The following is a 12,534-nucleotide window of genomic DNA, read 5'->3' on the forward strand; positions in this document are numbered from 1 at the left end:
ATTTTTGAACTGTAACTCCACTATTTACTTCCTACATGATATAAAATACACAAACTCTAAAAAAATAATAATGATAATAATATACAGTAATATACAATAGAAGCTTTTTCTCATCTTGGAAGTAAGTGTCAAAGATAACTAGTTGTCCAAATCAGACTTCTCTGAAATGATTTTGTTTCCAGGTATGTAATTGAACTCACTGTTTATCTGAATCAACTGTTAATGAGCTGTATTATAATAGAATATTAAACTTAAGGAAGTTCGTGATTGGATTTTTTTTTCAATTCAGTTTTATTGAGATATATTCATGTACCCTGCAGTCATCCCCAGTGTATAATCAGTTGTTCACAGTACCGTCCTATGGTTGTGCATTTATCACCAAAATCAATTTTTGAACATTTTCATTACTCAAAAAAAATTAAAATATGAATAAAAATACAAGTAAAGAAGAACACCCAAAACATCCTATTCCTCCTATTATTCATTTAATTTTTGTTCCCATTTTTCTACTCATCTGTCCATACATTGGATAAAGGGAGTGTGAGCCACAAGGTTTTTACAATCATACAGTCACACTGTAAGCTACATAGTTATACAGTCGTCTTCAAGAATCAAGGCTACTGGGTTGCAGCTCAACAGTTTCAGGTATTTCCTTCTAGCTATTCCATTACACTAAAAACTAAAAAGAGATATCTATATTTGTGATTGGATTTTTAAGGATTAATTTCTTCAATTTGTAGGGGTATTTGTAATTTTAATCCTATAGACCGGGTAGGAATAAGTGATTCTAGAAACTAGACTGGAGTTTTAATATAATTATGCCTTGTACTAGCTGTGTGACCCTGAGCATGTTAAATCTCCCTGAACCTGTTTCCTCCTAGAATTTTGAGAATAAAGTGAGGTAATTGCACAGTGCATGGCACACAATATGTTCAATAAATGATACTTCCTTTTAATGATTTCTGGAAAAGACAAAACTAATCTGTAGCTACAGAAAGCATAGCCATAGTAGCCTGGGGCTGGGTTTACTGAAAGAGGTACTGGAGAACTTTGTGAGGAATTAGAAATGGCCCAATTTTTTAATTGTGGTGGTGATTACTCAGATGTATAAATTTGTCAACCATTCATTGAAATATATACTTAAAATGGGTGCATTTTTATTGTAAGCAATTATACCTCAATAAAATTGATTTTTTTGTAAAGAGCCACTTGTGAAAGACTAATCTGAGTAATTTCTAAGATTTTAGAGCTGACTGAGGCTTTAGCCATTATTTGAGGTAGTTCCTTTATTTTACCAATGATAGAATAGGACTTGAAGAGTTAAATGATTTATCCAAGGTCAGGCAATTCTACAATTTGCAGAACAGTTTTGAAGCCACTTTTGACTCCGAATCCAGGATTCATCTGCTCGTACTTTTGTGGTTACTTACAAATTGAGGTCTTTCTTATTCTTTAACTTCATAAACAGATTCTTAATCCTGGGTCCATGGATGGGCTGCATGGGGTCAATGAATTCCCTGAAATTATGTGTAAAATTTTGGTTTTTGCAATTGTGTATTTTTCTGTCAAAAAGATCTATAGTTTTAATTTGATTCTTAGAGAGGTCTGGGCTCCAAAGTGTAAACCTCTGCTTTTGTAGTCATCCTGCTATTGTTAACTATTTTTAACAAATAGGCAGTCTCCAATAGGGAAGTTGTAGGTGAATTTGATTGCTGCCCCTGGGTAGTGTGTGCTGCTCAACTGAGTTTCATATCAGCCACAGTTTCAGAAATGTATTTAGTAAATTGTGAATTAAAAGAATTATAGCATCTGAACTACAAATCTTTAGAGGTGATCTTTAAATAGAGAGTGGAGGAGAAGCAAATCTACCCACTGTTGTTTACCCATAGTTTCATCTATTGTAAAATGAGGATAATAACTGTCTTGTGGTGATCATTAAATGAAACCATGTTTAAAAAAAAAAAAGTATAGCAGTTCCTTCTCTTCCTTCAACCACCTTATCCCTTTTACTTCTGTGCCAGTTTGGATATATTATGTCCCCCCAAAAGCCATATTCTTTAATGCAGTCTTGTGGGGGCAGATTTATTAGTCGTTGATTAGGGTGGAAACATTTGATTAAATTATTTCCATTGAGATGTGGAGCCCACCCATTCAGGGTGGCTCTTAATTAAATAAGAGAGTTCACAGACACAAGAAGCTCAGAGCAGCTGGGATAGACTTTTGGAGAGACGTTTGCTGATGCTTTGAGATGCTTGGAGACGTTTGGAGATGCTAGCCCAGAGTTTGCTCCAGAGATGCTAAGAGAGGACCCCAACGCTTAGATGCACAGGAGCTGAAGAAGCCAAGAGAGGCAAGCCCAGAGACATTCTGAAGAAAGCCATTTTGAAATGCAACCTGGGAGCAAAGGACCACGTGCCTTCTCAGCTGACAGAGGTGTTTCAGACGCCATCGGCCATTCTTCAGTGAAGATATCCTCTTGTTGATGCCTTAGTTTGAACACTTTTATGGCCTCAGAACTGTAACTTTGTGACCTAATAAATCCCTTTTATGAAAGTCAGTCGATTTCTGGTATTTTGCATAATGGCAGCATTAGCAAACAGGAACAACTTCCCAATCCCTTAGGAAGGCATGAATTTTCAGATTCTTTTGTTATCATGAACAGTATGCCTGAAAGACCCTTAGAATTTAGAAGCAGAGTAGGATACATTTTGGGTTTTTATTACCGTCAAAATCTGGTGAAATAGTAGAGTTGTGTTTTGGTGTAATATACAGGAATGATGTTCAAAATATTTTATTAGTCATCTGGTAATATAAATTACTTTATAAGGCGGTACTTAACTCAAAATGTAAATGTCTTTTGCCCTTTATGCTCCAAAATAAACTCGTATGTGTGTGTTATAACACTAGACAAATTATGCCCCTGGCTGAGCCATCATGATTTGTCATGGGAAACTGTCAAACTTTTTCACTTACTTTTAATTTAAAAGGGTGGTTATTAAGTCAGTTGTAATCTCAGTAAGTAGAGAATGTCTCTTCACATCAATGATATTGTACATGGTGCTAATTTCAGATTCTGTTAGACTAGCAGCAATAACATTTTAATATTTATCTGAGATTTTTATGTATTTGCTATTTCTTATTGTCTAGGTCCAGAAATTTTTTATTAGAAAGTCATCCCTAGATCAAACTTAATCTTTCGGGCAGATGAGAAACAACATTAGCAAAGCAGTTAAGAACGTGGACTCTGTTGCTAGACTGTCTAGGTTCAAATACTGGCTTTGCCACATAAGTTTTTAATAACTTCTCTGTGCCTCAATTTCCTCATCTATAACATGATGATAGTGTTTATTTAGAACAGTGCCTTATAAGAATTAATTTAGAATAGTACCTGATTTATAGTAAGCACTATATGTGTTAGCCTCCATTTTTATTTTTAAAATAAAATGAACTGTGGTGTATGCATATAATGAAATATTGAGCAATTACGAGAAGGAGTGAATTTGTGAGACACGCAACAAGGTAAATGGATCCTGTAGACAGTATTTTGAGTGAAGTACCCCAGAAACAAAGGCAAACACTATAATGCCTCACCAAAATGGACTAACTACAATGTGTAAACTCAGAATTAAATCTTAGAGCACAGCCTAACAGGGAAACAATTATTGTGATGGTCCCTAGATTGTAAGCTCTTACAGCAGTCGAATCTATTCCTGAATTGTAATGGCCGTCTTCAAACTCAGATGTTGATCCCTTTGTGTATAACCTGATTGGTCTCTGGAACATTGGGTATCTGTGTGACACCTGAAACTCAGAGCTAGAGCTCAGCAGATACGAATGTCAGTATTAACCATACAGCAACTGTTAAAAAAAAAATAGCTGAAAAAGAGCCCAATTAGAGAAATTAATGAAGCAGACCTGGTTAAGACTAGGGCAAATCAGGACAAAGGGTAAAGGTTGAAACTGACTGTGTGTTAAAACTTTAACTTCCATGTGAGACCAAGGGAAGAAATGTTTGTTTGGTATAGGATCTATATTTTCTAAACAATATAACTTTTACAGTCAGTTTGTTCAAATACAACAATCACATGGAACTTTGAATAGGAAGTGAGATATGGTAGGTCTGTATAGGGTAGAGTGAAATAGCAACACATCTCAAAGTTATTTGGATGGAGAATAAAAATATATATTTGGGGCCCCCCTGAGGTGCTAGGGGAGGATGCGGAGGTGTTGGACTTCCTCACCTGGATTGTTGCTAATGTGCTCACAAACACTGAGGATAGGCGGTTTGATGTGCTGAGCCCTCTATCTTGGGACTTGCCCTTATGAAGCTCATTACTGCAAACGAGAGGCTAAACCTGCTTATAATTGTGCCTAAGAGTCTCCCCCTGAGTGCCTCTTTGTTGCTCAGATGTGGCCTTCTCTCTAACTAAGCCACCTTGGCAGGTGATCTCACTGCTCTCCCCGCTACCTGGGACCTGACTCCCAGGGTTATAAATCTCCCTGGCAACACAGATATGATTCCAGGGGATGAATCTGGACCTGGCATTGTGGGATTGAGAACATCTTGACCAAAAGGGGAATGTGAAATGAAACGAAATAAAGTTTTAGTGGCAGAGATTTCAAATGAAGTCGAGAGATCACTCTGGTGGACATTTCTTATGTACTATACAGATAACACTTTTTAGGCTTTAATGTATTGGAATAGCTAGGAGTAAATACCTGAAACTACCACACTCCAACTCAGTAGCCTTAACTCTTGAAGATGACTGTGTAACAATGTAGATTACAAGGGGTGACAGTGTGATTGTGAAAACCTTGTGGATCGCAGTCCCTTTATCCAGAGTATGGATGGATGAGTAGAAAAATGGGGACAAAAACTAAATGAAAAATAGGGTGGGATGAGGGGGATGATTTGCATGTTCTTTTTTACTTTTATTTTTATTCAGATTCTGATTCTTTCTGGTGTAAGGAAAATGTTCAAAAATAGATTGGGGTGATGAAAGCACAACTATATGATGGTACTGTGAACAGTTAATTGTTCACCATGGATGATTGTATGGTATGTGAATATATCTCAGTAAAACTGAATTAAAAAAAATAATTGTATTAATCTTGTGACAGGTGGATATTCAGTGGGTTTAGACTAACTCCTGCTTTTAAATTGGAGGTGAAATTCAACAGGGATGATGAAAAGGAATGTCTTTACCCTGAATATTTCCTGACATCAGACTGCCCTCACTGACCCCTGCAATTGCCCTTCTGTTGCTGGAATGGCTGTAGAATCCACAACACCACTCTAGCACCTATGATGCCCCACATTACCCACATGTCAGGTGGGTATCTGACATCCCTAGCTCTCTTAAAACCAAAGTCCCAAGGAGACTGCAACTCCTATAATTAGCCTCAGAAGCTGACATATTGCTGGCAGCAGGTGGCCTTGGCCTTAGCAGCCCAAATAGGCACCAGTTTGCCCTCCAGTTTGCCAGCATGGGGCACCATCTTCTCTGCTGGAGTCAGGCCAGCTCTGGAAAGGGAATATGTGGTATGGGGCCTGGTGTTGCTCTCCTAGGGCTACTTAGGGCAGGATGTACCAGATATACAAGTCACAGACTGGCTCTGTTAAATTTACTGATGGTAGTATCTTGGGGAAGATTGACTGGAATGGGCACTGACTAAGCAGGGTGGATACTGTATTGCTGGAGCAGTGTCCATGAGGCCTCTTTAGTTACTGGATTGTGGGATAGTTCAAGAGACTATTGAAAGAGGACTCAGAGCTAAAACTTTAGCCCTTGTTTCCACTGAGCTTTTAAGCTGAAGTAATACTCTACATAAACATATACCCAATTTTCTGGTGGGAATTACATTTCCAGAAATAATTTCTAAGTTGAGGGCCAATCTGTAGCAGTATAGAAAAAGCGAGTGCTTGAACAATACTGCTTTTGCTGTGGGGGGGATAGGGACCCTACACCCTATACCTTCTGTATCATATTGTTGCTTTAGGAGCCTGTGATTCCTTGAGGAGCATCACTGATGGGCATTACAAAACAGCTTTTAGCAGATGACTCCAAGGCACTTAAAAGAGCGACGTGGTATTTCTGTTCATTTAGCAGAACACCTTGTGGTTCATTTTTTCAAGCAGGAGAAATAAATATCCAGTTAAAAGCTTCTGTTCAAGCTTCCATTTATAGAAGGTTCTGGTTGGGTAAATTTGAGTCCACTTCAAAGTCCCTCTTAGACTTCATTCTGCTCTTCAACAAAGGCAGTTCTTTTATTCCTCATCATCCCATCTGTGCAATGGGTAGGTCATCATTCTATCACACCAACATGTAGTGGGACCATGTGTACTGCAAAAAGCTATGTGATGCAGTTCAAGAAAGTGTTGGAAAATGCAATTTCATACCTGGATGAATTGAGTGAGTTAATTTTTCTTAGCATTAGTGATCTTATCTGCAAGTATAGATCCCCTTTTTTCTATCTACCTACCTCATGGTTTTCGGAGAAATTGAGTGAGAAAATATTGGTCATATTTTCATATAGAAATCACCATGCATTTGTTAGGCATTTAGAACTAGAAGTAACAATGGCAATCATTTTTCTAGTCTGCCTTCTTATTTTCCAGATAAGAAAAATTAAGGTCACAGGCTATTTGACAAATGTGAAGAATTATAGAAATGCTCAAATTTTTTGGATATATTGTGATTCTTTTAGCAAAATAATGACATTTTGTTCTGTAAAACTTTATATGGTCCATACATGAGTAAGTAACAAATGGTTCTCAGAGAGGTGGAGGTGGGATGTATATATAAGAATCATTAGGACTGAGAGCTTTTCCAAATTGCATTGGTTTTCTGTTCCGCCGAGGGCTATACCAAAATTACTGGGGAGGAAACAGTAGGGTGGATGTAATTTTTTTTCTCTCTCAGAAACTATCAAAACACATGGTAAAAAAATGTTAAACTATGCAGAATGATTAATAGTATACAATGAAAAGTAAGTCTCTCATCTAGATCCTCAACCTAGAAGTAACTACTTTTGGAAATTCCTCATGTATTCTGGAAATGTTGTGTGTAAATATAAATATATTTATATGTATATTAATGGAAGCATGTTACATACGCTATTCAGTACCCTTTTTAAAAATTTTTGTTTTTTATTTATTATCACCACATATATAGCTATCTCATTTTTCAAAGGACTACATAGTATTCCATTATAAAGATGTGCCGGTATAGATTTAACTAGTCCCTTATTGATAGATATTTGTTATTTCAAGTTTTCTGCTTTTAAAACAATGCATCAGTAATGATCCTGGTATATATCTTCAGTGTAGCACAAGTACATCTATAGGATAAATTCCTAGACATAGACTTACTAAATCAAAGTGTTTGTACATTTTAGATTTTGATCATTATTGCCAAAGAAGTTGAATTAGTTTATATCCAAGTGTATGTATTTGAAAAAGCTCCCCAGGTGTTTAGGTATGAAAAAATGTATCACCCTTAAAGCACTATTGCAAGATAAGACTTGATTTGACTCTGATGAAACTCACATATTTATGTTCTTTTTTTTACCTTAAAGCCTGTGCCTACTGCACTGGCTCAAGTGGATAGAGAAAAGATCTATCAGTGGATCAATGAACTGTCTAGTCCTGAGACCAGGGAAAATGCTTTGCTGGAGCTAAGTAAGAAGCGAGAATCTGTTCCTGACCTTGCCCCCATGCTGTGGCATTCATTTGGTACTATTGCAGCACTTTTACAGGTAGGTGTTGTCAATGAATGGCATTTCAGTCCTGTTCATCACACTGTGTATCTTTCTCTTTTCCAGTTGATTTTGCAAACTTTAGGAAGATTACTCTTTAAACATTAGCATTCATAAGTAGTTGTTTTAGAAAAATCTAAGGTGCTTGTTAAAATGTAGATTTTTGATGCTGAGAGATTGATTTATTTAGTTTGGGGAAAGCCATAAAATCTGTATTTTTTTAACAAGCATCCCCGCCACCCTCAGGTAATTCTGATGCAGGTGACTGAAGGACCACACTTTGAGAAACACAGCTTTAGGAATACTGCAGGATAGTTCTACATGATGAGGGAAGAAAGTGGAAAGTAGGGTGTAAGGACTACAAGGTATCTTTGGGCAAAGTGGTAAGATAAAAATATAACAGCATTAAGATTAAAGGTTGGTACAGTTGTGTATTAAAGAATAAATATCTGAAATTTGGTTCTGATCAGAATGGTCATTGGTGGGGAATAAATTGATATGGTACTATCCCCAAGATAGTGAAATGATCATCCTTTAAAATATTGTCCAAAATTCCTAATTATTAAATTAACTTTTCAAATCTGTTAAATAAATTTACTTTCTGTCCCTACTGCATGTAGCCAAGAAACTAGTTTTTCTCTCTGTAAAAGTTTTACAATTAAAATGGTAGAATTATATTTAGCAAGGGGTCACCTTTTGACACAGAACACATATATTCCCTGCTATGTGTACATACCCCCCCTCGTAACACCCATGTTCTTATCTTCTCCCTTTTTATAGTTGCTACCTAACCATACTCAAACTTCTTTATGGGTCACTATGATTGGCCTGCTAACACTTTCAGACCAGATGTCTTATCACTTACTTAAAGCTGGATGCTGACAAAAGGAGGGATTATAAAATATAAGAATCCCTCAAGCGAAAGCCTCAACAGGTACAGGATGTGAAAGAAAGTATAGGTGACCACAGCTGCCTTCATAGAAATCTTCCTAGGGTTGAAAGGATAGGAGAATTGTTTGTTTATTTCTATTCCCTTTTTGATGGTTCCATTCATACAGGGTAAGTGGAATTAAAATTTTTTTCTGAGTTTCTACTTTAGTACCATGGGGATTCATTTTCTAGTAAGTTATTCCTTGTTCATCTGGTGCTCATTTCCATTTTTTAGGAAATTGTAAATATTTATCCATCTATCAACCCACCCACCTTGACAGCACACCAATCTAACAGAGTTTGCAATGCTCTGGCATTACTGCAGTGTGTTGCATCACACCCAGAAACCAGGTAAATACATTGCTCAAGTTATGCCAGGGAGGTGGAGGAGGGGGTGGTTTATGTTGAATGTGGTCTTAAGTTTTCTCTGAACGATGAGGGGAGGGGTATGCTGTGGGGCACACAAGTATCTGTGTGTGTGTTTGTATATGTGGATCTTTGGGACTCACTTACTTTTAACCCATTCACAACAATGAACTTTAAAGGATCTGTGTTCACCTCTCAGGAAAAGTAACTGTATCAGGCATCTAGCCACTTCTCCCTCCTGAATCCATGGTAGGCATCACTATGCCATGTGTAAGGCACAGTGCCTGGCACATGGTAGTAGTTTAGTAGATATGTGAACTCGGCACTTTTTCCCTCTGAACCCAGATTTTTAGCCTCAGAATCCTCTAAACACAGTATTCTAAGCAACCTCTGTAATAGATGGGAATAGACATGTAAGTTGAAATGTTTTTGCCATCCTGCCATATCTGAAAATTAAGAAAAGGGAATCCTGCTTAGGAATATGCTATATCGTTCTCACAACCTTAAGGTACTTAATAGTCATTTCATTAAAGCCTTTCCTCTCTGTTAGGTTTCCTTATAAATTCTGAGTGCTAGATTAGCACTGATCTTCCTGAGCTTTAGAGAAGTTAATAAAATTACTTTTAAGCGCTTAAGAAAATGTAACAGTAACTTGAGTGTTTAAAATCTTGGGGTTGGCTCTCCTACAAGATGTAACCCTAAATAATACTATAAAGTAATGACTGATTTCCGTATTAGTTGCCTGACATATAGCTGCAGACTGAAATGTTTTTAGAATACTTAGTGTATTGGAAATGCCCTAACAAAAATAGTGTTCGTTTAAGCACAGCAGATAAACGTGATAATGGCTGCCATGTTTTATTGTCTTCCTCTGTAAGGTTTTATCTGACTGTATCTGTGAATACTATTCAGTCATAAATTGAGTGAAGGAGAGATTCTAGGAGAATATGAGCACTTAATAGCATTTTATGACCTATTTTTAAAAACCTACAGTTGGTGATTTTAAGTTAAATCAGTTTTTAAGATATTAGTGCAGATTATAGGGAAAATTATGTATTCTCTTGACCAATAATGTAGATCAGGATTTTTCAGCTTCAGCATTATTAACATTTTGGGCTGGATAAGTCTTTTTTTGAAGGGGGCTTGGTGGAGGTTGTCCTATGCATTATAAGCTGTTTAGCAGCATCCCTGGCCTCTACCCACTAGATGCCAATAGCACCCCTCTCAGTTGTGACAACCCAAAATGTCTCCAGACATTGCCACATGCCTCAGGGGAGGTGGGATGGTGGTGGCAGAATTGCCTCAATTGAGAACTACTGGTGTAGACTAATAACCAGTAATATTCTTTCCTAAAGATTATTTTGTTCTGGCAATGTTACAGGCCATATAGAAATAATTGCCTAGAAATTTGAATGTTCGAGAACCTTAGAAATCAACTCTGGACTCTAAATACGATTTTTTTTTTTCTTCCAGGTCAGCATTTCTCGCAGCACACATCCCTCTTTTTTTGTATCCTTTTTTGCACACTGTTAGCAAGACACGTCCCTTTGAATATCTTCGGCTCACCAGCCTTGGAGTTATTGGTAAGTTATTAGGGTTGTTTTGCAAGGCTGAAATCCTCATTCATAACAGTGGTCTAGGTTTTCATCTTGCCTCTTAAAGCTTTTGTTCACCAATTAACTCATTTTTATCTTTGAGGTTGAACATATCTTCACTCATAAATGAAAGTAAGAAAAGCACCATTGTGAGTGTTGTTAATAAGGCTGTAAGGCCCAAAATTTAGGATTAAATTCAATATCTGTGAAGACATTTACTAGAATTGCAACGAGAGTAAAGAATAAGAACTTGATTCAATAAATAGAGGGTATTTTTCTAGGAATAAATTTGAGTTTAGAGTTTTGTTGTTTTTCTCACTTCTAAGCTATTCTCCCATAGCTCCAAGGATTTACCTTTTTCTGTTTCACCTAGTTAAATTTTTTCATGCTCAAGTTAATGTTTCCATATACATTGACTATGGGGGAATGTGTTTATAAAATTTTTACTCAAGAAAATAATATATTAGCCATTTCAGAACTCAGGCTCTTGGGTAGTAAAGAGCTCTCTTTGGATGTGTGGAATGTGATACATCCAAGAATATTTCTTTCCTGAATCACTCTTCTTCTTTCAATGCCTCTTTCTCATAGTGCTTGCTTAAGGACTGAACAAATAATAAGAACACTGATTATGTGAACTTTATTTTGTTGGGTTATTGTTTTTGTGTTCACATCCCTGTGATTATTAGCTGTAGATTTTGAAGTATAATTTAAAATTTCGGTATTTCGAAGTCATATTTCTCAGGTACATTTTATTTTACTTTTAAGAAATATTAATGAATATCATTGCTTTTTGCATATTCCCCCAAGTGTTTCTCTAATTAAAAACTTTTCCAATATAAACTTTTCTGCTTTTAAGATAAAAAAAATTTCCCATGCAGGGTTTAAAACATCAGCATGGTTCCAGCTAAAAGAAAACATTTGTATCCTTAACTCTGGCTCAAATCATCTTCTGATGTTTGTTTTTTTTTTGTTTTTTTTTTTTTTTTTTTTGCCACCACAGTAGGGTGAAGCATTTATGAGATGTTAGGCTAAAGGTTAAGAATGAGGGAATAAAAAAAAAACTTGGACAGAATTTTAAGCCAATTGTCTTCTCTTGCATATATTTTCAGAAACTCAGTTTCTCAAAGTCGATGGAGAGAGCAAGGAGAGGTGAATATTTGGGCCAAGACATTTTGATTACAGCTCAGAGGTTATAATACAAATTTGAATATAAATGAAATAATACATAAGGGAAATTAGAAAAATCTTTGAAATTGAATAAAAATGAAGCCAAACATATCAAAATTTGTGGAATACAGCTAAATCAGGGCTTAGAGGGAAATTTTTAGCATTAGATGCTTAAGAAAGGAGAAAGGTCTCCCATCAAAGATCTAAGCTATTACCTTAAGAAATTAGGAAAAGAAAAGCAAATTAAACCAAAGCAAGCAGGAGGAAGGAAATAGTTAAGAGCAGATATCAAAGAAATTGAGAACTAAGAAACAATAGGTAATATCAATGAAACCAAAAGCCACTTCTTTGAAAAAATCAAGGAAATTGATAAACCTCTGACTAGACTGATTGAGAAAAAAGAGAAGACACAAATTACAAATATCAGGAATGCAAAAGGACACATTATTACAGACTTTACAGACATTAAAATGATAATAAATACTAACAACTATATACCCGTAAATTTGGTAACTTAGGTGAAATGGACAAATTCTTTGAAATAACACAAATCTGCCAAAGCACACTCAAGAAAAATAACCTGAATAGTCTTAATATCCATTAAATAAATTGTTTTTGTAGTTAAAAACTTTCCAACATAGAAAACTCCAGGCCCAGATGGCTTCATTGGTGAATTTTACCAAATATCTAAAAAAGAAATAATGCTGGTTCTTCAAAA

The 12,534-nt window shown here is 36.1% G+C and overlaps 1 protein-coding gene across 1 annotated transcript in view; it reads left to right on the plus strand.

The window, feature by feature from the left end:
* The window catches only part of CNOT9 (CCR4-NOT transcription complex subunit 9), a 38,569-nt gene that overhangs the window by 6,468 nt on the left and 19,567 nt on the right, over positions 1 to 12,534 (plus strand). The window contains exons 2-4 of the mRNA XM_037848586.1: positions 7,579 to 7,758; positions 8,924 to 9,039; positions 10,528 to 10,637. Of these exons, the coding sequence (XP_037704514.1) occupies positions 7,579 to 7,758; positions 8,924 to 9,039; positions 10,528 to 10,637 (406 nt within the window). The remainder of the gene's footprint in view (positions 1 to 7,578; positions 7,759 to 8,923; positions 9,040 to 10,527; positions 10,638 to 12,534) is intronic.

Source organism: Choloepus didactylus, chromosome 9, assembly GCF_015220235.1.
Source record: "Choloepus didactylus isolate mChoDid1 chromosome 9, mChoDid1.pri, whole genome shotgun sequence".
Lineage (NCBI taxonomy): Eukaryota > Metazoa > Chordata > Mammalia > Pilosa > Megalonychidae > Choloepus > Choloepus didactylus.